We start from the raw sequence: 25037 nt of genomic DNA, 5'->3' as shown, positions 1-25037 counted from the left end.
AATTCTATACGCAGATTTATAGCTCGTTGTCTGCTACAAAACCTTGTCCTCATAGCCAGCACTTCTTGTGAGCTGAGGTGAAACTCAGCGGGAGCCAATTACGGGCTGTATTGTGGGCGATCTAACACTGTCCATCGAAAACGCTGGAGGAACGTCTTCATTTCTCCTGCAGACTGCGGCTGAGAATAGTCAACAAGAAGTAACAGTATGACAGTTATGTCATGTGAGTTGCATGACATCAAGCGAAATCTCTCACCAGGCCTTCATGCTTGGTGGAGACACTACTTTCTAGGCATCTTTACGTGCTCACCGTGCGCTCAGAATTAAAAAGAGCGACGTGGCGTGATCGACGGGCATACTAGAGACACTACACAACACATACGTGCAAAGCTTCATCGGATTTTCACAATGGTTTCCATTTCGTGACCGACCGGAACTACTTTCCGAATACCCCTCATAGGTAATACAGGAGACCATATTATTAACCACTTACTTTTTGCTATTCAACTCAAGGAAATTGAGAATCTATTAAATGACGATCAGTTTGGCTTTAGGAAAGGTAAAGGCACAAGAGAGGCCGTTCTGACGTTGCGTTTGATAATGGAAGCAGTATTTGTCGACCTATGAACCGCGTTCGACCATGTAAAATGGCACAAGATGTTCGAAATTCTCAGAAAAAATATGTGTAAGCTATAGACTGGTAATCTGTACTACTGTATGAAGACAAGTCGGTGTTTAATGTTGTTTCGAAAAATCTCGAAAAGTTCTCGACCGATTTGCTTAATATTTCTACAAGTGGCGCTATTGGCCATCGGGCTCTCCCAGGAGCAATTCCCAAATCGCCAGTTAATTCGAACTTCCGAACGATGTTCTTCAACCCCGGTGGGGAAAGAGAGCCTGCCCGTATTCCTTTAATGCGTGGATACTCGCGAAGAGACCGAACGAGGTGGCGCAGTGGTTAGCACACTGGACTTGCATTCGGGAGGACGACGGTTCAACCCCGCGTCCGGCCATCCTGATTTAGGTTTTCCGTGATTTCACTAAATCGCTCCAGGCAAATGCCGGGATGGTTCCTTTGAAAGGGCACGGCCGACTTCCTTCCCCATCCTTCCCCAATCCGATGAGACCGATGACCTCGCTGTTTGGTCTCTTCCCCCACACAACCCAACCCAACTCGCGAAGAACATCAGCGCTGTTGTTTTGGTAAAATAGGTTTACGTATAAAGCCCTGTTCACCTTTTCCAGTCTCATGTTGACTGTCTGCAGCTGCAAATCTACAGTGGCTCGAGTAGCAAAACATTAACAATTATAACTACACTGTGCATGGTGCAACAAAGGTCTCTTGCATAATAGAATTTGACAGCCTACGGTATTTTTTTAAAAAAATGGTTTCTTCACTTAGTAATAACAAGTAAAGTAACGGTGGTGCATCGACTGACAATTTCAGATATTGTTACTATTCGACGGCACTACAACTGTCTCTGCATGATAAGAAGGTTCATCCTAAAACGATCATTTGTGTAATGAAGAATGGCCACATTTATTGGGGAACGCCCACTCGTAGAATCATCGCCTTGGGGGTTTGAAGATACTCACCTGTTGCACCAAGAGAATCTGCATCATGTGAAAATAGGAGTGTGGTATGCAATTGGTCAACACCAATTATTGGATTAAACTGTTCCTACCAAACCACAAGTTCTGATAGGTATGCGAACAACATAGGCTGATGAAACTGCTTTCAGAGAACTAATGCCTGACGGGTTTGAAAACATTCACCTGTTACACCAACGGGTTTGAAAATATTCACCTGTTACACCAAGAGAATCTGCATCATGTGAAAATAGGAGTGTGGTATGCAATTGGTCAACACCAATTATTGGATTAAAGTGTTCCTTCCAAACCACAAATTATGATAGGTATGCGAACAATATAGGCTGCTGCAACTGCTTTCAGAGAACTAATGCCTGACGAAGAAATCAACGATTGTAATGCAGAACAATGTTACGGCATACATTGGCGACTTGTCTGTGATAGTATCACGAAATGTTTTCCATTGTAGGTACCATCCCGCAGAACTGCCATAGACACAATGGCAGAGAGTGCTTTTCCTCTGTCATGCTAATTTGCTTCACCTTTATCAGACCTTATGTGATCATATCCCCGTGTATTATTAGTCGTAGATGTTTGTATGACGTAACTGAATCTACACGTTCATCTACATCTACATGTACATATATACTCCGCAAGCCACCGTATGGTACGTGGCGCAGAGTATCCTCTACCACTAATAGTCATTTCCTTTCCTCTTCCACTCAGAAATAGAGCAAGGGAAAAACGACTGTCTGTATGCCTCCGTGCGAGCCCGAATCCCTCTAATCTTATCAAGGTGCGATAGGGTGCTCGAGTGTTCATCAAACCAGGAAAGTATTTGTGGACTGGGCTGTTGTCACCTTGGAAGCAGGTAGTCTTCATATTATAGTCATCATGAAAATCTAGAAGAAAAGGCAGCTCTTGGTTATGTTGAAGTAATAATCCTGGTTCAGGTTCACGGTACCCTAAATCAGTGGGCGCAAGTCACGGTAAGAAAGTCATCCCAAAATCAGCCCATAACCACCTTTGATCTGAAACACACCCTCCACATCCAAGAGGTTCAACGCCTTGTTGGGCTGTCGGTGTACTCGACGGCTTGCGTCGTTTGAAAGAGGCTAAATGGTGACTACATGCCTCCAGCCTCCTACTGTGAGGTTTCAGGTTTGTTTACCAGACTGAAAACGTGAAGATTTATGTATCGTTGTAAGCAATGGCCTTTTGCGAAGTACTCGACTCATAATGCCAATCGCAGGTAGTTCGCTTCGTAATGTTCGCTTGGGGATCGACCTGCAATCGCTAACAGTAGCAGTTTCTGTCGGGTTTGCAACCGATTGTCAGTAGATAAGGCATGACACTCGTTTCCGGCCTCGGCGTTAAGTATCTGTTTACGAGCACTGTTATTACGTCGTGTTACGTGTCTACGATTGGTATACCGTTCCTTGTAGAAACTTTGGTTAGTCCGCGTTGATACACCAACAGCTGGGGCAACTTTAGTGATGGTGTAATCATAGGCACAACCACAACAGCTCCATTCCGCCATTTTTCACGTCTGCACGTCGGCCCATCTTACTGCACTGGTTCCAGACAACCCTTTTAGCACATACACTTCCCGGTCATGATCGACGTCAGTGACGGAAAGTCGCACGACCTCTTGTATCATTGCTAACATAATCGAGATCTCTTCAAAGCGATCAATGTGCTCTTTTAAATGTGGGACTGTTATTTTGTCCAGTGATCTTACTAATCTTATTCGGAATGACCACTAACCATTTACATTTAGTGATGTGCAGGGCTTGAAATCTCTCTACATTAACCGTTCGTTGTGGATCTTCGAACCAAGATGATATTTTTTAAATATTTTTCGTTATATGTTATTTAGGAATTATAGGCAGAGAGAATTCCTATCAGTGCTGTGTTAGCTTTTGATTTACAAACTAGTCCAGTGATAGCAAAGTCGCTATTAACGAGCAAATATCGAGATTCTTCCCTGCTGTTTGTTAAAGTTGCAACACCAGGAAGGATACGACTTAACAAAATTTTACTCATTGCACACATACAGTTTAGTGGAAACAATACGTGATTATATTTGCAGTTGATTTGAGGGCTTATAGGATGGAAAACTTAGCACACACAGCAGCCACAGCCGGCAGCTAACCAAGCTGAGCATCAAGTTTTACTGAGCTTCAAATGGTTCAAATGGCTCTGAGCACTATGGGACCTAACTTCTGAGGTCATCAGCCCCTAGAACTTAAAACTACTTAAACCTAACTAACCTAAGGACGTCACACACATCCATGCCCGAGGCAGGATTCGAACCTGCAACCGTAGCGGTCGCGCGGTCCCAGACTGTAGTGCCTAGAACATCTCTGGCCACTCCGGCCGGCTTACTGAGCTTGGATGACAGATATGGGTACATTTGCGCAATCTCCTTCAACTTTATACTATAGCTGTCTATAGCTGGCTTGCCAGTCTCCTGACATCTCTTGGAAAGTTAACTACATGCTAGTGAAAAAAATGCAACAAACTGACAATACCTGTACAAATGCGAAGGACTGATAATGAATTGATTCTGACTATAATGAATATTTAAATTGACTTGGTCCTGACCATGTGATTACCAGATTTTCATATTTTGTAGGCGGCTTGTACTAACTCTCTGGACATAATAACTTCATTTTATGTATATAGACTGAAGGGGCGAGTGAAAATTTATACCAAGGTCGGGAATCAAACCCGGATCTTCTCCATACCACGCAGGTGAGTTCGCTACTAAGCTACCTTAGCACAGCGGTTCACACAACGTCACAAATTACCCTGGCATGCCTCCCTTCTCGATCCAAATTATCACTGCAGCCCCAGACTACTTTAAATTCCCCATTACCTGCACCTGGGTTTCGTACTCGATCTTCCATTTACGTTCGATGCTGAGGTGCTATTCCAGAACATGGAGAGCTTCGGCAAATCTGTTCGTGTGTAAGGGGAAATTTAAGCTAGACCGCGACTGCAGTGAGAATTTGGATCGAGGAGGGAGGTGTGACAGTGTAATCGGTGCAGTTTTTTTAACCACTGTACCAAGTTGGCTTAGTGACTAACACACCTGCCTCGTAAGGACGAGACCTGGATTCGATTCCCGGCCTTGGTACAAATTTTCAGTCGCCGCTTCAGTCTATATGCATAAAATTATATCTGCATGAGTCCGCCCCTGGTAGCTGAGTGGTCAGCGCAACGGAATGTCATACCTAACGACCTGGCCTCGATTCCCGGCTGGGTCGGGGATTTTCTCCACTCAGGGTCTGCGTATGGTGTTGTCCTTATCGTCATCATTTTATCCCCGTCGCCTAAGTGGCGTCAACTCGAAAGACTTGCACCACGCGAACGGTCTACACGACGGGAGGCCCTAACCACACTGCATTTTTTTTTAATATCTGAAGAAGTCTCTGAAATTGTGTCATTTCATTTGTGTAAGTACCAGCACTTGGGTTTCAGGCTCGATCCCCCATTTACTCAGCATTTCTGGTCCTGCGTAAGGGGGAATTTGGATATAGCAAGGAGGCGTGCCAGGGTAATCCGTGAAATTATGTTGTTCCAAGGTGGCTTTGTGGCTATCGCTCCTACATGGCAAGCAGGAGATCCAGGTTCGATTCCACGCCTTTGTAGATATTTTCAATCGCCTTTTCAGTCTACATCATCATATCTGTATGATACAAGTAAAGTCTCTCAAATTGTGTCATTTCATTTGTATAGTAGCTTTATAGTGATACAGAAAGTCTGTTGTAACGAAAAAAGAATCGAAGGTGCGGTACTTGGTGCTACGTGACGAATGTTGTTGTTGTTGTGGTCTTCAGTCCTGAGACTGGTTTGATGCAGCTCTCCATGCTACTCTATCCTGTGCAAGCTTCTTCATCTCCCAGTACCTACTGCAACCTACATCCTTCTGAATCTGCTTAGTGTCTTCATCTCTTGGTCTCCCTCTACGATCTTTACCCTCCACGCTGCCCTCCAATGCTAAATTTGTGATCCCTTGATGCCTCAAAACATGTCCTACCAACCGATCCCTTCTTCTAGTCAAGTTGTGCCACAAACTTCTCTTCTCTCCAATCCTATTCAATACCTCCTCATTAGTTACGTGATCTACCCACCTTATCTTCAGCATTCTTCTGTAGCACCACATTTCGAAAGCTTCTATTCTCTTCTTGTCCACACTAGTTATCGTCCATGTTTCACTTCCATACATGGCTACACTCCATACAAATACTTTGAGAAACGACTTCCTGACACTTAAATCTATACTCGATGTTAACAAATTTCTCTTCTTCAGAAACGATTTCCTTGCCATTGCCAGTCTACATTTTATATCCTCTCTACTTCGACCATCATCAGTTATTTTACTCCCTAAATAGCAAAACTCCTTTACTACTTTAAGTGTCTCATTTCCTAATCTAATTCCCTCAGCATCACCCGATTTAATTTGACTACATTCCATTATCCTCGTTTTGCTTTTGTTGATGTTCATCTTATATCCTCCTTTCAAGACACTGTCCATTCCGTTCAACTGCTCTTCCAAGTCTTTTGCTGTCTCTGACAGAATTACAATGTCATCGGCGAACCTCAAAGTTTTTACTTCTTCTCCATGAATTTTAATGCCTACTCCGAATTTTTCTTTTGTTTCCTTTACTGCTTGCTTAATATACAGATTGAATAACATCGGGATAGGCTACAACCCTGTCTCACTCCTTTCCCAACCACTGTTTCCATTTCATGCCCCTCGACTCTTACAACTGCCATCTGGTTTCTGTACAAATTGTAAATAGCCTTTCGCTCCCTGTATTTTACCCCTGCCACCTTCAGAATTTGAAAGAGAGTATTCCAGTTAACATTGTCAAAAGCTTTCTCTAAGTCTACAAATGCTAGAAACGTAGGTTTGCCTTTCCTTAATCTTTCTTCTAAGATAAGTCGTAAGGTTAGTATTGCCTCACGTGTTCCAACATTTCTACGGAATCCAAACTGATCTTCCCCGAGGTCCGCTTCTACCAGTTTTTCCATTCGTCTGTAAAGAATTCGCGTTAGTATTTTGCAGCTGTGACTTATTAAACTGATAGTTCGGTAATAAGTGACGAATAAGTGCGAAATAATCTCAAAACGAGTTAACAGATTGCAAGAGAATAAAAACAGGAATATGTTATCCCCACACAAATAAATTAATACTCTAAATACTTTGATCTAAAGACAAACGTATTCGTCAAATCTCGCACATTCTTCGCCCCAGTACAAACCTTTCAGAAATCAAAACTCATGAAGTCTATTTTCAGTTAGACTGGGTATTCAAGAAATCTAATTAACAACAGAAATTATAAGATGCACAATGTTCAGATAATATTGTAAGACGCCCCTTCAGACTTCGTCGCACTCTACACACACATGCCACAGAGGCCTCGGTCTTCCATTATTAAGAAAATAAAAACCTCTAGAAGCTGAAACAGATAACTATAACTTCTGATATCATATGAGGCAGTGTTCTTATCTCGTAAAATTCACACTAATTATGGTCTCAATAATCCGATGACAAAAAGGACTTTGAACTCACTAGCGATTACGTGTCACGAAAAATCGCGAATGTCCAACTTCTGGCCCAGTTTACGTTCCAGGTGTGAAAAATGGTTCGGTGATTATTTGGGCAACCATATCGTCGTATTCCATGGTCCCTAGTGGTACGTTGCAAGGTCGCATTACTGCCAAGTATTGTCTGTTCAGTTTGGCTGATGAGGTTCATCCCACAGTACAACATTTTTTGCCGAAGTGGTCCAAGACGACGGGGCCACTGCTCACAAAGCTCACATCGTCCGGGTCTGGTTTTGTGAGCATGTGAATGAATTGTCGCATCTGCCCTAGCCACTACAGTCACCATATCTCAATATTATTCAGTCTTTGTTGCCTATTTTGAAGAAAAGTATGCACGCTTGCTGTCCACCTCTAACATCGTTACCTAAAGCTGCCACTAGTTTACAGGAAGAATAGTATAAGATTCCCATGAAAACCGGACCTTATTATATCCATTCCGAGACGACTGTAACCTGTTTGGAGTGCCAACGGTTTTCTTACATCTTATTAGGCATGGTCATGAGTTATGTTTTTGGCATTTCCATATTTCCATCCACCTTCCAGTTCATACGACTTGTATTAAAATAGATACGAATGTTAAAATGTCGCATACAAATCTAATTTTACGCTGTTACTGAGTCAACCTCACATAGCAGGGGCTTTCCAACAGGTGATTTCAGAGGGTAATAAATCTGTGGAACATGCTCAGCAAAGTAACACCAGAACACCCTCTGCATCGAGGTAGGTTTGGACAGCAAAGGCAACACGCTGTCTTGCGTTATCTTGTTGGAATGTAACTTCACAAGATAGGACACAACCCAGACCTTAATAAGTCATAAATTTTAGCCCTGCAGTCCAGATTTCGGGCTATGCGAACCAGAGGTGATTGTGATGTGTACCCAGGCTCATCCCGTACCATCGCATATGGGGCCCATATAACGACGAGAAATGCAATCTTACAAAGTTCTTTCTCCTCAAACCCAACACACAGGGATACAGCAATCGTGACTCATTGCACAAATTTGAGACTCGTCTGACGATTTGGTGTTGTGCCTCTCCTGTGCCAGGTGGTGTCGCTGGGTATACCACAATCGGCATACCTCGACCTGCTGCCCAGGCAAGGGAAGCTGAAACAGTTCTTGCCTTGCTGTATGTCCGTTTTGTTCTAGACGTCGTCACACTGTCCGTGTTGATACTTGTCTTGCTGCAAAGAAGTACTACTCTCTTGCTCAATATACGCGACGTAGCTGCACGACCCTGCACATTCGAGCGGGTGATAATCACGTAGGGCCAACCACATCTCGAATGGGGTTGAGTATGGCCCTGCTGAATCCATCAGTTAGAGCTCAGCGTAAGCAGTAGTATCTGGAGCAACAAACTTTAGTGTCGATGCGCCACCGTCTTAGCGTTGTCGAAAATCTGACGCGTGCTGGTGGAGGGTCATCCTTCTTCACGTGGTGAAATTCAAATGCTACACTACTGGCCATTCAAATTGCTACACCAAGAAGAAATGCAGATGATAGACAGGTATTCATTGGACATATATATTATACTGGAACTGACATGTGATTCATTTTCACGCAATTAGGGTGCATAGATCCTGAAAAATCAGTACCCAGAACAACCACCTGTGGCCGTAATAACGGCCTTGATGCGCTTGGGCATTGAGTCAAACAGAGCTTGGATAGCGTGTACAGGTACAGCTGCCAATGCAGCTTCAACACGATACTACAGTTCATCAAGAGTAGTGACTGGCGTATTGTGACGAGCCAGTTGCTCGTCCACCACTGACCAGACGTTTTCCATTGGTGAGAGATCTGGAGAATGTGCTGGCCAGGGCGGCAGTCGAACATTTTCTGTAGCCGGAAAGGCCCGTACAGGACCTGCAACAGGCGGTCGTGCATTATCCTGCTGAAATGTAGGGATTCGCACGGATCGAATGAAGGGTGGAGCCACGGGTCGTAACACACCTGAAATGTAACGCCCACTGTTCAAAGTGCCGTCAATGCGAACAAGAGGTGAGCGAGGCGTGTAACTAATGGCACCCCATACCATCACACCGGGTGATACGCCAGTATGACGATGACGAATACACGCTTCCAATGTGCGTTCACCGCGATGTCGCCTAACACAGAGCCGTTAATCATGATGCTATAAACAGAACCTGGATTCATCCGAAAAAATGACGTTTTGCCATTCGTGCACCCAGGTTCGTCGTTGAGTACACCACCGCAGGCGCTCCTGTCTGTGATGCAGCGTCAAGGGCAACCGCAGCCATGGTCTCCGAGCTGATTGTCCATGCTGCTACAAACGTCGTCGAACTCTTCGTGTAGATAGTTGTTGTCTTGCAAACTTCCCAATCTGTTGACTCAGAGATCGAGGCGTGGCTGCACGATCCGTTACAGCCAGGCGGATAAGATGCCTGTCATCTCGACTGCTAGTGAAACGAGGCCGTTGGGATCCAGCACGGCGTTCCATATTACCCTCCTGATCCCACCGATTCCATATCCTGCTAACAGTCATTGGATCTCGACCAACGCGAGCAGCAGTATTGGGATACGATAAACCGCAGTCGCGATAGGCTACAATCCGACCTTTATAAAAGTCGGAAACGTGATGGTACGCATTTCTCCTCCTCACACGAGGCATCACAACAACGTTTCACCAGGCAACGCCGGTCAACTACTGTTTGTGTATGAGAAATGGGTTGGAAACTTTCCTCATGTCAGCACGTTGTAGGTATCACCACTGGCGTGAACCTTGTGTGAATGCTCTGGAAAACTAATCATTTGCATATCACAACATCTTCTTCCTGTAGGTTAAATTTCGCCTCTGTAGCACGTCATCTTCGTGGTGTAGCAATTTTAATGGCCAGTAGTGTATTACTGTGTAAGAAACCTGCTGTACGGATGGTGGTTGTAGCTGAAACAACTAGTTTACAGTTATACTGTGTTTTTCTTTCGTGTCCACTTTAATCTGATTGTTTAAACCGCTCAAAAAACCGGTTTCTGAAATAACCAATTGTTGGTTTTTGTAGCTGTTAGTTCCAGTAATATACGTAGACTTCAAACAAAGACTGAGAAGTTCTAATGAAGATGAAGAAGTAAGAGCTCTCGATCGATATGCGCTTGAGGTTGTGGCAGAAATTTGCCTCAATGTCTCTCTAGAGATAGCGGAGATGAAGGAGTCAGGCAAGGCAACGGCGAGAGCGAAAGGACACAAGCTGACGACTTTCCTGTATCGTCACTTTTCGATGGTAGCAATTTTCCACCCTGAAACAACTGCAACACTGAGGGTTCAGTTATCACCCCAAGTTCATAGCACGTGAATAAAATTATAGGTTTCCCAATCCAATTAAACGTCTCTTCCAAGGGACATAGTGGATATTTTCTCCTTATATGATGTCGCCAGCTTGCTGTGCTTCCTCCCGTTTTCAATATTGTAATGGAAATGGAGCATTGTACTTCACTGCTGCCACATTCCGTAAAACACTTCCAAAGTGGAGATGGTGGCACTCTGCAATACTACCGATGTTCCAGGACGACAGCAAGAAACTACCCAACTGACCAGACGTGGCAAGTCTGGTACACTGCCCATATGTATGTACTGTCTAATAGGCCACACCGCGTGGCTACAGGTTCTTTATTGTCTCAGAAATGCTGTACCGATTCTTATCTCACCTTTTTGTTGTTACTTCCTAGCTGTCGGGGTTGTCATTACAATAGCACAGATCGTTTCACCTCTTTCTATAATAACCCAATATCTCAAAGCAATGGAAATTTTATGAAGAAACATTATTCGTTTAAAAAAAATTGTATGTAAAGACCATGCAATGCTGTCATGGCAAACTGATATGCCGGTATTTTTACCCAGTGATTAGTAAAACATCAAAAAACCTGTTACATCTGAGATCAAACAAATACTGAAAAATACCGCTTATTCTGAACTAACCAGCAGTATAATCCATTCTTATATGCAGGGTGATTCTTATTAAAGTTTAAAGGAAACCTGATGCTGATACAAGAAATTTAATATAAGATTCATTGGGCCACAAATTTTGCGAAATGCACCAAAAGCGAAAGAGAAATGTTGAACATGTGACGTCACCAGATAACGTCCCTCGCCGCACGTGCAGCAACTGGGTCAGTCGATACTCTTTTGACACAAAACGGTGGGTTTTTGTTGTACTGCACATTGCAATTAAGGAGCGGAAACCACGAGACAGGTAAATAAAGTAATAAATCTTACCTGAATGTAAACACATAAGTGTCTAACGCAATGCAAGAAAATAATGCCTGTCAGAAACAAGACTCAAAACCTGAGCCCCACGCGGTGGAGTCGCGCACGTAGGCCCGGAGCCACACCGACGTGAAACTTGATAATCAAATGTAAAATTATAAAAAAATTCTATAAAACTTTTTAAATCTTTAGAAATTTTCTATATGTTGTCTCAATCGCATTTAACGTTGTTTTCTATTTAACGAAGTGATGACCAATTTCGGTAGCTTAACTACCATCTTCGGATCACATGTAGTATTATAAATGCACTCACAGTGTACAAGACCGTTGCATCGTCCATAACATTGTTATTGTAAATCTTCAGGTAAAATTTGCTGGGCACAGCCACGCTATCTGTGACAGCAACAAGAAGCTTGTACAGCTTCGGAATTTTTTATACATTGAACCATCCATGTAATTATTTTCGTTACAGTCAGTAAATTCAAGCAGAGATTTGCCATAAAAACGTTTTTGACGGTGTGCAGGCTTTTTGTTTCAATAGCTGTCATAAGAAACTTCCTGGCAGATTAAAACTGTGTGCCGGACCGAGACTCGAACTCGGGACCTTTCCCTTTTGCGGGCAAGTGCTCTACCAACTGAGCTACCCAAGCACGACTCACGCCCCCTCCCCACAGCTTTACTTCTGCCAGTACCTCGTCTCCTATCTTCCAAACTTTACAGAAGCTCAATTTTAATCTTCCAGGATGTTTCATATCAGCGCACACTCAGCTGCAGAGTGAAAATCTCATTCTGGAAATAGCTGTCATAGATAGCGTGACTGTACAAAGCATACTTTACCTGAAGATATATATATATATATATATATATATATATATATATATGTGTGTGTGTGTGTGTGTGTGTGTGTGTGTGTGTCATTTTCTATCCTGTTCCACTCGCAAATAGAACGATGGAAAAACGACTGTCTGTATGCGACCGTACGAGACATAATATCTCGTATCCTATCTTCGTAGTCTTTGCGCACAGTTTATGTTGGCGGCAGCAGAATCGTCCGACAGTCAGATTCAGATGCCGGTTCTCTAAATTTTCTCAATAGTGTTCCTCAATAAGAACGCCGTCTTCCTTCCAGGGATTCCCATTTGAGTTCCCAAAGCATCTCCGTAACGCTTAAGTGGTGTTCGAAGCTACTGGTACCAAATCTAGCAGCCCGCCTCTGAATTGCTACGATGTCTTCCTTCATTCAGGTCTAGAACGAATCCCAAACACTTGAGCAGTACTCAATAATAGGTCGCTCCACCGTCCTACATACGATATCCTTTACAGAAGAATCACACTTTCCTAAAATTCTCCCAATAATTTTTTTTTTCCTTTATTGTATTTCGATTCCCCCCGAAGGGAGCGGGCTGGCAGCAGCTTATTACGCTGCTCTGCAGCCTACAGACTTTTTAAAACGTAAGAAAGAAGATAAGAAACAATAAAAGCAGGCGATAAAACGGTGACTGAAATTGTATAACGGCGGAAAATTATGGAAAGTTAAAACATAAAGCAAAGGGGTGGCAAAGCTAATAAAATACACAGGAAGCAGACAGGGAACGTAGTAGAAAGACAATTAAAAAACATGGCGACAGTCTGGTTTCTGTTCGCAAGAAATATAAAAATCACACCCAGCGACAGTATGATGTCCGTTCTCAACACTTCGGAGAAGACACACAACACTGAACACTCACTGTAAACACTGTGCTAAAATGCCGGCACAAAGATAACACACCATAGCAGAGGGCAGATGGGGGGGGGGGGGACCTGGGCAGATGGGGGGGGGGACAAGGAGGAAGGAGAGGAAAAACGAAAGGGAGGAACCAAAGGAAGGAGAAGAATCATAAGGGGGGGGGGGGGGGGGGCGAGGGGAGGGGCAGGGCAGGGCAGGGCAGGGCAGGGCAGGGCAGACACGAGAGGGAATGGGAAAAGGCAGAGGAGGGAAATGCAAAAGGACTCGGGGGAGAGAAGGGGGGCAGTGAGAGGGTAGGTGGGGGGGAAAGAGGATGGAAGGGGGTAGGAGGGGGTCCCAATAAACTGCCTCGGGGTTTTTAAACGTTCATAAGAGTCACCCTAAGTAGAGTATAAATGGCGTTAGCTCTACCTATTTTGTATTGTCATGGAGATATACCAATCATTTACATGTATAGCCACGTAGTACATTTGATGCTTTTGATACACAGCGTTGCAATGTGAGTGGCCAGCAGTGTAATACCTGGTCCGGTGTATTGTTTCGTTGCAGAACAACTCGTTTTTCGTGGTGGCGCGTTTCGACCGGCAGAGGACGCAGCGCGAGCTGGTGATCGGCGTGACAGTGCCGGGGAGCCTCTTCCTCATGTCGCTTGTTAGCCTGTGTGTGATGACCCGCTCGGTGCGCGTGGGTGACGACGCGCGCATGCGCTGGGTCTGCTGCAACGACGGCGCTGACGAGCCCCGCCGCGTGCCGACTAGCGCGCCCGAAGACCACGACGGCGCCGACGTCGCCGCCGCCGCCGACGCCGCCGACGCCGCCGACGCCGACGGCAACGACGACGACGACGACGACGACGACGAGGACGGAGACGACCCGTACCACTCCGCCTAAGCTGGGTCAACCCCAGCACACTACCGTTATTCTTTAGTTTCACGTTACCAGGGGAGAACGACGCTTCAAAACGCATCGGCCCGCGGCCACAGCCGCAGCCGTTGTTTCTTCTAAATGTATTTGTCGTCAGCTTCAAGAAACCGAAGTAGTTCCCTACGTAAATTGTAGCAATCCCCAATTATTGTCCTACTGACTTTCTGTGACTGATTCAGAGCGCCGAAAATGTAAGGGTAAACTACTTTGTTAACTACCTATCTTCATCTGTTGAAGACTGAAGAAAGACTGCCTTTACGATAATGTGCGCTGACATTCTTTCGCAGAAGAGTTTTCTTTAACGCAGTAGTTAAATGTGGCAGATGTCTGCTTTCTCTGTAGCTATAGTTCTTCTGTTTACTTATCCTAGGATTAAAACAAAGTGTCAGCTACTTCTTTGTGACCTGTCGTCAAGATGACGCCCTATTAGTTGTCTCCTTCCCAAAGTAGTTACCAGGTAGTCATCACGAACTAGGCTAGTGTTTCCTTATATTTTAAGTAAGTATCATTAGTATATAAATAGGAATGTCAATCAAACTAATCACTGGGACAATAGTCAATACTCAGATAATTAAACTTTCACACGGATAAATAATACTTACGATTAATATTTTGGAAAAATGCTGAAAGACTCAATTATGAACTACAAGCAGTGGTACAACAAAATATACTCGTGTGACCTTGAATTCTATGACACATTCAATACGGAACAGTGAATGTAATTATAGATAAAAAATAGTGGACTGATGTTATTTTACTTTCCTAGAAAAACGTCTTTTGTGGGTCAACAGCATTAAATTCCATACTAGTTTTGCGTTATTGTCCAAGTGCTCATTTTCTTTTCCTTTATAGAGCCAAATACGTAACTAAAGTAGCGATTTAGCCGCTTATTCCATAAAACATGCTGTACAAACCCTGCTTTGCTTCACACATTCTTGTAAATATCGTGGAAGAAATTGTAGAAGCTGGACGGGCTTGTTGTGTTTCTTCCAGTTGGTTCCAGCATTTTTACTGGTATGCCTTCGTACAACAGATGGTTGGCTGATGGAATGACTTATTTACGACTTGATGTTGATGATACAGGTACTAACGTCTATGCTGGAACACAGAAGATAAAAACTCCGATATATATACATATGTGTGTGTGTGTGTGCGCGTGCGTGTGGATATTTGTTTCACCGAATAACAGGGCGTTGCAGTGCGACTTGTGAGAAAATGTTTAGTTGGTGAATGCCGACATAATTTCATAAGGAAAAATGAACTGTTTCTTGTTGTTATATCATTAACGCTTACAGTTTTGCAGAATTTATTATTCCGAGCACTTGTATCTGTGCTCGCCAATCAAGCTTGAAATGTGATAATAAATGTCATTGGAAGTAGGAAGAAGTAGCTTCAGCAGTTATCAGTTTCTGTTGCTCTGTAGATCTGATAAAGAATTTAGTAAATTTAGTAAATACGTGTTGGAATACTATTTCCACTATTATAGGCGCTTTTGTGCGTATTGTAGAATAGTTGTGTATGTATGCCTGCCTGTGTCATTGTATAAAATATAAGTGTAAGTATCTGTAACTGTAACAGTTGAATTATTGTAATCGTTGTACAATATTTAATCGATATGTCTGCTGGAACTTAAAGTTTTACTTAGTGAGTGTTGGTTTAGTAGTGGAAGTGTTTCTGTTTGGCATTTGTGCAGTTATGAAATGTATTGCTAGTTACAGGGCACCTGAACGAAAGATACTAAAATAATATGTACATGGAAAACCATAGAATTCACTATATTTTTATTGGCAGAGTGGTTCTGATTACTGAAACGTATTTCAGATCCGACTTTGTAATAAGTATTTCATGTAGTGGTGGCAAAGACGGATTTGAAATAACTTTTAATAATTAGGAATTTACGGCTGTTGTTTTTGTTAAAATTATAATAGTCTATTATCCTCATTGGCCTATATATATATATATATATATATATATATATATATATATATATATATATATATATATATATATATATGCCATGAGTTCATTGCAATGCCTGTGCGCTTAGCTCGTGTAGTTGATCCCACTCTCCTGAAGCTTCTACTTGAACTCAAAAACGTGCACTAAATGTAATCAGCGACTAGAAGTATGTCAGCAATACTAAGCAACTAACATTATCTTTGCGTTGCACGTGGGACGATTTCTTGACCAGCTGGAACATTCGATTACATATTTCCCTCTCCAGGTCGGTCGTAAATGTGTTCTGTGCAGTTCCAAGCAGCAGGATATGCTTAACTGATGACATAATTTATGTTTAGTACTTAAGATAGATTAAAATCACCTCACATTTCTTCTGGAACTACAAAGCAGGCACTGAACATAATCGGGCAACATAAATACTCCACAAACGCTAGGCAGCTAAGATCACCTTAATGATGTAAGTGGGACGAGTTTACTACCAGTGGGAATGTAGATTAAACTATTTTAACTCTTCGTGTGTAGATCAAACCAGAAAGATTTTTTTCGTCAAATGGCTTTTAACTACCATTTTGCTTTATGGACAATAGACCCTGAGTTACTTCAAAGATAATGCATTCAAGACGGAACAGTAATTGTTAATATCTTTTATAGAGATAAATATGTAGCGAAAATAGCGATTTAGCCTCTTGTTCCATAAAACTTGCTATATGAGCTTTGGTTTGCTTTAAACATTCTCCTGCAATTATGAATATTACCAAGGGAACTTGCAGAGGCTGGACAGGAATCTTGTTCCACAAAACATGCTCGATGGGCCTCCCTTTGCTTTACACATTCTCCTGCACTTGTAAATGTTATCGAAGGAGTTGCAGGGACTGGACAGGTTTTTTGTGTTTCCTCTAGTTGGTTCCAACATTTTAAGTAGTATGTCTTCGGACAACAGGCGACTGACTGATAGAATGTCTTATTTACGACTTAATGTTGATGATACAGTTACTCATGTGGATGCTGGTACGCAGAAGACAAAAACTCCTCTGACGAACTACAAGAAATTACAGGTGAAATCTAGCACGTCTAATCGTATCTTCGCTTCGTACACGGGAAGAGTTACGTATAATACTAAATGTGCTTCATAAAAAGTAGAATAACATTGGACTGTCAGGCTAAACTGCGTTTATCATGTTTCTTGTCCCTCGGGACTGATAAGAATACCGAACAATTGACCTAAACACCTATCTAATGTAACGATTTTATTTTGACAAGTGCATAGACTTTTTGTTCTCCTTGCTGAACTGTTGTGACACAGGATTCCATTGATGCCTCTCATTGTACTGGCGATAGGGCATCAGTCTTACTTTTATAGATTTTCCCAGCGTAACACAAGTCATCCGACCTTTATTATTGTTATCCGTGTAAATATTACGCTGTATGACACAGTCATATCCTTAAAGCACGATGCACAGTGGTCTGGTTTGGTTTTCAGATTAAAACAGAAACCCATAAGGGAACTATTCTAGCATCCTGTTTATGTACAGTATTGTTTTAGCAGAAGGCTGATTCAAGTGCGTCTGTCGATTGATTCAGTGCTAGAAAATGTTCGTTTAGAAGGCGCTTATGGTATATAGAATTGTGAGGAGTATGATAGGTGAGAAAGCATTTAGCTGGTGAATGTCGACATAATTTCATAAGGAATAATGAACTATTTTTCCCATATTTCTTGATGTTATAGTATTAACGTTTGCACTTTTGCAGAATTTATTATTCCGAGCACTTGTATCTGCGCTCGCCAATTAAGCTTTAAATGTGATAATAAGTCTCGTGTGACGTAGGAAGAAACAGCTTCAAAAGTTATTAGCTTCACTTGCTCTGTAGATCTGAGAAAGAATTTAGGAAATACGTAAATGATAGAATACTAGTTCTACTATTTTAGAGGCTTTTGTGTGCATTGCAGCATAGTTGTGTATGTATGTCTCCCTGTGTCATTGTATAAAAGATAAGTAGAAGTATTTGTAATCATGATAGTTGAATTTTTTTCATCGTTGTACGATAGTTGATGGATCTGTCTCATGGAACTTAAAGTGTTAGTTAGTGAATATGAGTTTAATAGTGAAAGTGCTTTTGTTCAGCATTCATAAATTTATGAAATCATCTGCTAGTTACAGGGCTACTAAATTACTAAAATGATATGTGTATCGAAAACCATATAATTTATTTTATTTCTCTTGCCAGGGTGTCTGTAGTTGCTTTCAGTTTATTGATACATATTTCAAATCCGACTTCTAACAAGTATTTCACACAGTAGTAGCAAAGACGGCTTTGAAATAACTTTTAATAAATTGGAATTTACGCCTCTTGTTTTAGTTAAAATTATAATAGTGTGCTATCCCCGTTGGTCTTGTGTTAGCTTTATTATATTCTACTTCACGGGCTACATGTTTTAATTTTGTTAAACGTATTTGTTTGCCATCTTCTGAAACAACTGATATAACGAGAACTATTTACCTTTTTCCGTTCCAAATGAACTACAAATTAAGGAACGGAAAAGGCAAAATAATGCTTGTAGACAGTTTTATTTTCGTATTCGTCACCCCATAAAATCTGGAATCGATATTATACAGTTAATCGGGACAGATAATTTCGTTTAACACTGTAATAGATGTTTCATGTTTTTGGCGTTCTTAGGCTGAAGCTACTTTACCGAACAAACATATAATTTGTCAAACAAATGCTCAAATCCAGTTATTGAATAGGGATTGTGAAGTATGCTTCTGTAACTAGACTCTCTCACAGAAATTTTTCTTGGAATTCAATGTAGTGGTTGACGAATATTGCAACAAGTATTTCACGGAGTACTTTACTATTTCCGAAAAAAAACTCGAAAGTAAGTGCTTGAGAGAAGGTGACATTCTTGGCCAAGATCGCCTGTAAACAATCCTTATTGTCGATTACCGGTTTTGATAAGCTTGGTTACCATCTTATCATCTCGATAAAAGCCAGAGCACCCCTAGACCCAAGGTTGCAATGAAATGTACGGTAGTGTATGGTATGGGACATTAGCATTCAGTGAATTACTCTGCGTACTACGGTTTTAACCATGACTTGCCGATTCATCGATCATCTCGTCCCTCACGACCTGGCAATGTTTTAAACAGAGTACTTACGGAATTGGTCCAGGAGATAGGTAACAAACAGTTATCGTGTACTGAAGATGGTAACCATGCTTACCGAAACCGATACTCTACAGTAACGGTTGTTTACAAGTCATCTTGACTAAGAAGTTCATTCTCGCAAGTAATTAATACACATAGCCCCTTAAAACTCAATATGGCTAAATTAACTGAAAGTAAATCACAAAAGTATTATTTTGTAAATGCTGAAGCCGCAGAGTACGAACTAAGTCTCAGAGGAAAGAAACTAGAACTTTTTAGGTCCGTGCTATTATTTAATTATGTGATTGAAATCGTTAATTACTTTTCTAAATAGAAATATTAGGGAATACAGGGGAAAAGAATGGTAGCAATTGGTCCACAGAAATCTTATTACGCTTATCTGAAGATAAATTTTGTACATACGATAGAGAAGTCGTGTGAAGTATCTCATATTTTCGTATTCGCATACATCATATCCCTTAACTACTAGAGAGGGTTATCTGAGAATTACTAGTCAATCCGAAAGTTCCGAAATCACCCGTGATTTTTCACAAGAGGGGAAATGTTAATCAGCAGACGTACCTATGGGATGTCAAGTGGACCATTGCCACGCTTTTGTTTTTTCTCGTGTAGTCTCAGAGCAGATATTTTCGATCAGATGATTATATAAATTTTGAGAGTAATTCTTACATTAATGACAGATGTTGATACTAGTTGCAATAGCCGTATGAAAAAAATATTTTTGCATTGCAGATACCACTACGAGATATTTTTAGGACTTTCGTATTTCTAAAGATCATACAGACATGACACTGTAATTATAGCTGAACAGAAGTCACAATATTATGTAAAAAGTATTACTGTTTTGTGCATCTATTTTAAGAGTATTATTCACAGTTGCTCTTAAAAGCGTTAAATTCTAACGAAACTGTATAAAGACAAAGAATTTGTATAAATAAGTGTGTTCTATGTGTACAAATAATCATATGTATTTATGTCACTCATTGTGGATTTATCTAAGTCTGTCAAAATACGCTTGAAGTCAGTTTCGATGTGCTACTAAATGTGTTCTTAATGTCTGACAGAATGTCAATATATATTCAGCTGTGGATTAATAAAATTTTAGGTGTTGCATTATATGTTTGATTTATTGTATATCCCAAACAAGTGATGTGAACAGACTCCTCAAAGCCATCAAAAAGTGTAGTTGAAACGAAGCCAGTTAAGTGTCTGCTGACGATACTGTACAATACTTGGCTAGCATTTCAAGCAGCGATGTGGACAGACATGTCATTTAGCGCATACGACCAAACTAAAAAGCGCGCATAAAATAAACTGCACTACTTGAAGAACGACGAATATTAAATAAAACAAAGAATATAACAAGTTGTTTCAATCGTAAAAGACACATATCATACAATTATCTTCCGTCATTTCAAAGGTAACATCGTTCAAGTCGTGTTTGTTGTCGATACTACCACTGAAATCGCTTATTTAAGTTTTTCGTATACTATGTGATCAAAAGTATCCGAACACCCCGAAAAACGTACGTTTTTCGCATTAGGTGCATTGTGCTGCCACCTACTGCCAAGTACTCCATATCAGCGACCTCAGTATTCATTAGACATCGTGAGAGAGCAGAATGGGGCGCTCCACGGAACTCATGGACTTCGAACGTGGTCTGGTGATTGGGTGTCACTTTTCTCATACGTGTGTACGCGAGATTTTTACACTCCTAAACAACCCTACGTCCACTGTTTCCGATGTGACAGTGAAGTGCAAACGCGAAGGGACACGTACAGCACAGAAGCGTACAGGCCGACCTCGTCTGTTGACTGACAGAGACCGCCGACAGTTGAAGAGGATCGTAATGTGTAATAGGCAGACATCTATACAGACGATCTCACAGGAATTCCAAACTGCATCAGCATCCACTGTAAGCACTATGACAGCTAGGCGGGAGATGAGAAAACTTGGATTTCATGGTCGAGCGGCTGTTCATAAGCCACACAGCACGCCGGTAAATGCCAAATGACGCTTCGCTTGGTGTAAGGAGCGTAAATATTGGACGATTGTCCGCCCTCGGTAGATGAGTGGTCAGTGCGACAGAATATCAATCCTAAGGGCCTGGGTTCGATTCCCGGCTGGGTTGGAGATTTTCTCCGCTCAGGGCTGGGTGTTGTGTTGTCCTAATCATCATCATTTCATCCCGATCGACGCGCAAGTCGCCGAAGTGGCGTCAAAACGAAAGACTTGCACCCGGCGAACAGTCTATCCGGCGGGAGGCACTGGTCACACGACATTTACATTGGAAGATTGAACAGTGGAAAAACGTTGTGTGGAGTGACGAATCGCGGTACACAATTTGTCGGTCCACAGGCTGTGGATATGGCGAATGCCATGTGAACGTCATCTGCCAGGGTGTGTAGTGCCAACAGTAAAATTCGGAGGCGGTGGTGCTATGGTGTGATCGTGTTTTTCATTGAGGGGGCTTGCACCCATTGTTGTTTTGCGTGGCACTATCACAGCACCGGCCTACATTGATGTTTTAAGCACCTTTTTGCGTCCCACTGTTGAAGAGCAATTCGGGGACGGCGAATGCTTCTTTCAACACGATCGAGCACCTGTTCATAATGCACGGCCTCTGGCGCAGTGGTTACACAACAATAACATCCCTGTAATGGCATGGGTTGCACATAGTCCTGACCTGAATTCTGTAGAACACCTTTGGGATGTTTTGGAACGCCGACTTCGTGCCAGGCCTCACCCACTGACATCGATACCGCTCCTCAGTGTAGCACTCCGTGAAGAATGGGCTGCCATTCCCCAAGAAACGTTCCAACATCTGATTGAACATATGCTTGCGAGAGTGAAAGCTATCGTCAAGACTAAGTGTGGGCCAACACCATATTGAATTCCAGCATTGCTGATGGAGGGCTCCACGAACTTGTAAGTCATTTTCAGCCAGGTTGAAACGTCCCCTTTCAACAATTACACAGGACTGTCCTTAAACTGACACACAATGTTTTTAGCGCAACGCAATCTGACTTTCAAAAATTCCTACAAAAGAATGGCCCTGAGTAACATTAACCTATACCTTTCACAAATCACTTACCTCACCAAAAATCTTCATTACTCCAACTACTGTAAAACAGCGAGCGCCACTACTGCCAGCTAAGTAAAAGATTCAAACTACGGAAGGCACTAACTACTGATAGGCATAGTTAGGAAATGAAAGATTTTAGTAGAGAACAAACAATGTATTTACCTTATTAATGTTGAAAACTCATAATATACATAACAGATCATTGTATATCTTACAAATTTCCAAACTCCGCCATCTCTCTCCCCACATCCACCACTGCTGGCGGCTCACCTCCAACTGCGCAACGCTACGCGCTGTTCACATCCACCTGCCTAACACTACAATGGCGAGTATTACAACAATGCAAAGCAGCCACAGACTGCACACAGCACAGCCAGTGATTTTCATACAGAGGTGGCGTTACCAATAAAAAAACCTAAACAGCCTACTTAGATAGCCCCCATGCTCCCCACAAAAAATTTTACAAATTGTTTCACTGTCCATGCCATTGTTTGCCGCCCGCTCCATTTCCCTATGCACAATTACCAAATTACTACTTTGAACATCAGTTAATTCATTACTCGGTGGCGCTAACACACTGCTTTCGTTTTCACTGTCATTTCTCAGTTTACTTTGGAGCCTAGTATTACGTTTTTTCACACGCCATTATTGTCACAGTATTTCACACGACAACACAGAAAAACACAATTTGAAGAGCAAAAATAAGAGAACACATTAACATAACACTGAAAATAATATCTAGTTAATTGCAGCTGCGAAATACTTGCTGCAAATCTACATGCATGCCACAACTGTTTTACTGTACAACAATGAAAGACTGCAACTACAAAGGGGATTTTCTCTACAATTACGCGCTAGCAATAAACAAAAGCTACACTAATTACACATACAACAAGAAAAAAAAATCAGAAGATTCCTGTGAGGTATCCTCGGCTAAGGGTCGACATATGAAACGTCCCCTTAGAACAATTATACATGACTGTGCTTAAACTGACACACAATGTTTTTAGCGCAACGCAATCTGACTTTCAAAAATTCCTACAAAAGAATGGCCCTGAGTAACATTAACCTATACCTTTCACAAATCACTTACCTCACCAAAAATCTTCATTACTCCAACTACTGTAAAACAGCGAGCGCCACTACTGCCAGCTAAGTAAAAGATTCAAACTACGGAAGGCACTAACTACTGATAGGCATAGTTAGGGAATGAAAGATTTTAGTAGAGAACAAACAATGTATTTACCTTATTAATGTTAAAAACTCATAATATACATAACAGATCATTGTATATCTTACAAATTTCCAAACTCCGCCATCTCTCTCCCCACATCCACCACTGCTGGCGGCTCACCTCCAACTGCGCAACGCTACGCGCTGTTCACATCCACCTGCCTAACACTACAATGGCGAGTATTACAACAATGCAAAGCAGCCACAGACTGCACACAGCACAGCCAGTGATTTTCATACAGAGGTGGCGTTACCAATAAAAAAACCTAAACAGCCTACTTACAAGGTGTCCTAATACTTTTGATCACATAGTGTAGCTCTTTGGGGTGCTGTTATAGGAACTGAGTGGACTTCTTGGGAAAGTTCGATTTTATTTGTTTAATAGTTCAAAAAATGGCTCTGAGCACTATGGGACTCAACTGCTGTGGTCATCAGTCCCCTAGAACTTAGAACTACTTAAAACTAACTAACCGAAGGACAGCACACACATCCATGCCCGAGGCAGGATTCGAACCTGCGACCGTAGTAGTCGCACGGTTCCGGACTGCGCTTTAATAGTTCCATGGCGACGTAAAGTATTCCGTAACAAACTAGAAAGTCTCTTAGGGTTTAGCCACTTAAACGGTTAAGAGTTGCTTTTTTAATTCCTCAGAAGGTACATCCTTGCTTTTTGAAATGTGAGTCTTGTTTTTTAACTGTGCTGTTAGATGTTGTGTCCAGTTTCGGCTATAGATAGCGGTTAGGGAGAAAACTAAGAGGAAGGAACAGGAGGCCAGCAGAGATCCTACTCCCTACGAATAACACCAAGGAGACTGCCGCTCTTATTGTCGCACCACCAACACCAACACTGTCATGTGCCCTCGGTCCCCGAAACACAGCTAAGTGCCTAGGAATATCACCCAGGACACTGGCCCAACGTCTAATGATTAAGAACTCGAGGACATAGTTTCCTCTTCGTTGGCTGCGCAAATACTGATAATACAAGTTTTTTCACTACATGCTAACAGGCTGCTTGCGAGACGAGCTCCATAGCGCTGGAGGGCGTTAACGTCGTAATCTACGTAGGTGATTACCCTCCCAGAGGAGGAAAAAATCACCCACACAGCTCAACCGACATCGACACGCGGAAGGATCTGATGACCAAATTATACCACTCAAAAGCAAACGCGAACTTCCGGAACAGGGCGCCGCACCCTACACCAGTGAAACCACCGCGCTGTTTAAGATTTGTCGAATGTTGGCAGTAGAAAGCTTTGTAACACTTCAAAATATCTACTAGAGGACGAAATAACGGTCACACGTTCTTCCCAGAAAAAGTTCGGTCCCTAAACGAAATTAGGCTGTATCGTTCTAGAAATACATCACGCTGCTACTCAGATGAACGAAAATCTCAATTATTGGTAAATAATACAGTCGCTTGATGAGGGGGAGGGGGGGGGGGGCTCCTTGAATTCCTTAACCAAAGGTCCGGCTTTTTTACCCATTTCTCTCGACCAGTTTTAAAGTTACATAATTT

General features: G+C 42.1%; 1 protein-coding gene across 1 annotated transcript in view; it reads left to right on the top strand.

The window, feature by feature from the left end:
- The window catches only part of LOC126249464 (uncharacterized), a 181535-nt gene that overhangs the window by 140563 nt on the left and 15935 nt on the right, over positions 1 to 25037 (top strand). The window contains exon 4 of the mRNA XM_049951119.1: positions 13703 to 13948. Coding sequence (XP_049807076.1) covers positions 13703 to 13948 — 246 coding nt within the window. The remainder of the gene's footprint in view (positions 1 to 13702; positions 13949 to 25037) is intronic.

Source organism: Schistocerca nitens, chromosome 3 (assembly GCF_023898315.1).
Source record: "Schistocerca nitens isolate TAMUIC-IGC-003100 chromosome 3, iqSchNite1.1, whole genome shotgun sequence".
Classification (NCBI taxonomy): domain Eukaryota; kingdom Metazoa; phylum Arthropoda; class Insecta; order Orthoptera; family Acrididae; genus Schistocerca; species Schistocerca nitens.
This window is presented reverse-complemented; position numbering and strand designations above follow the sequence as displayed.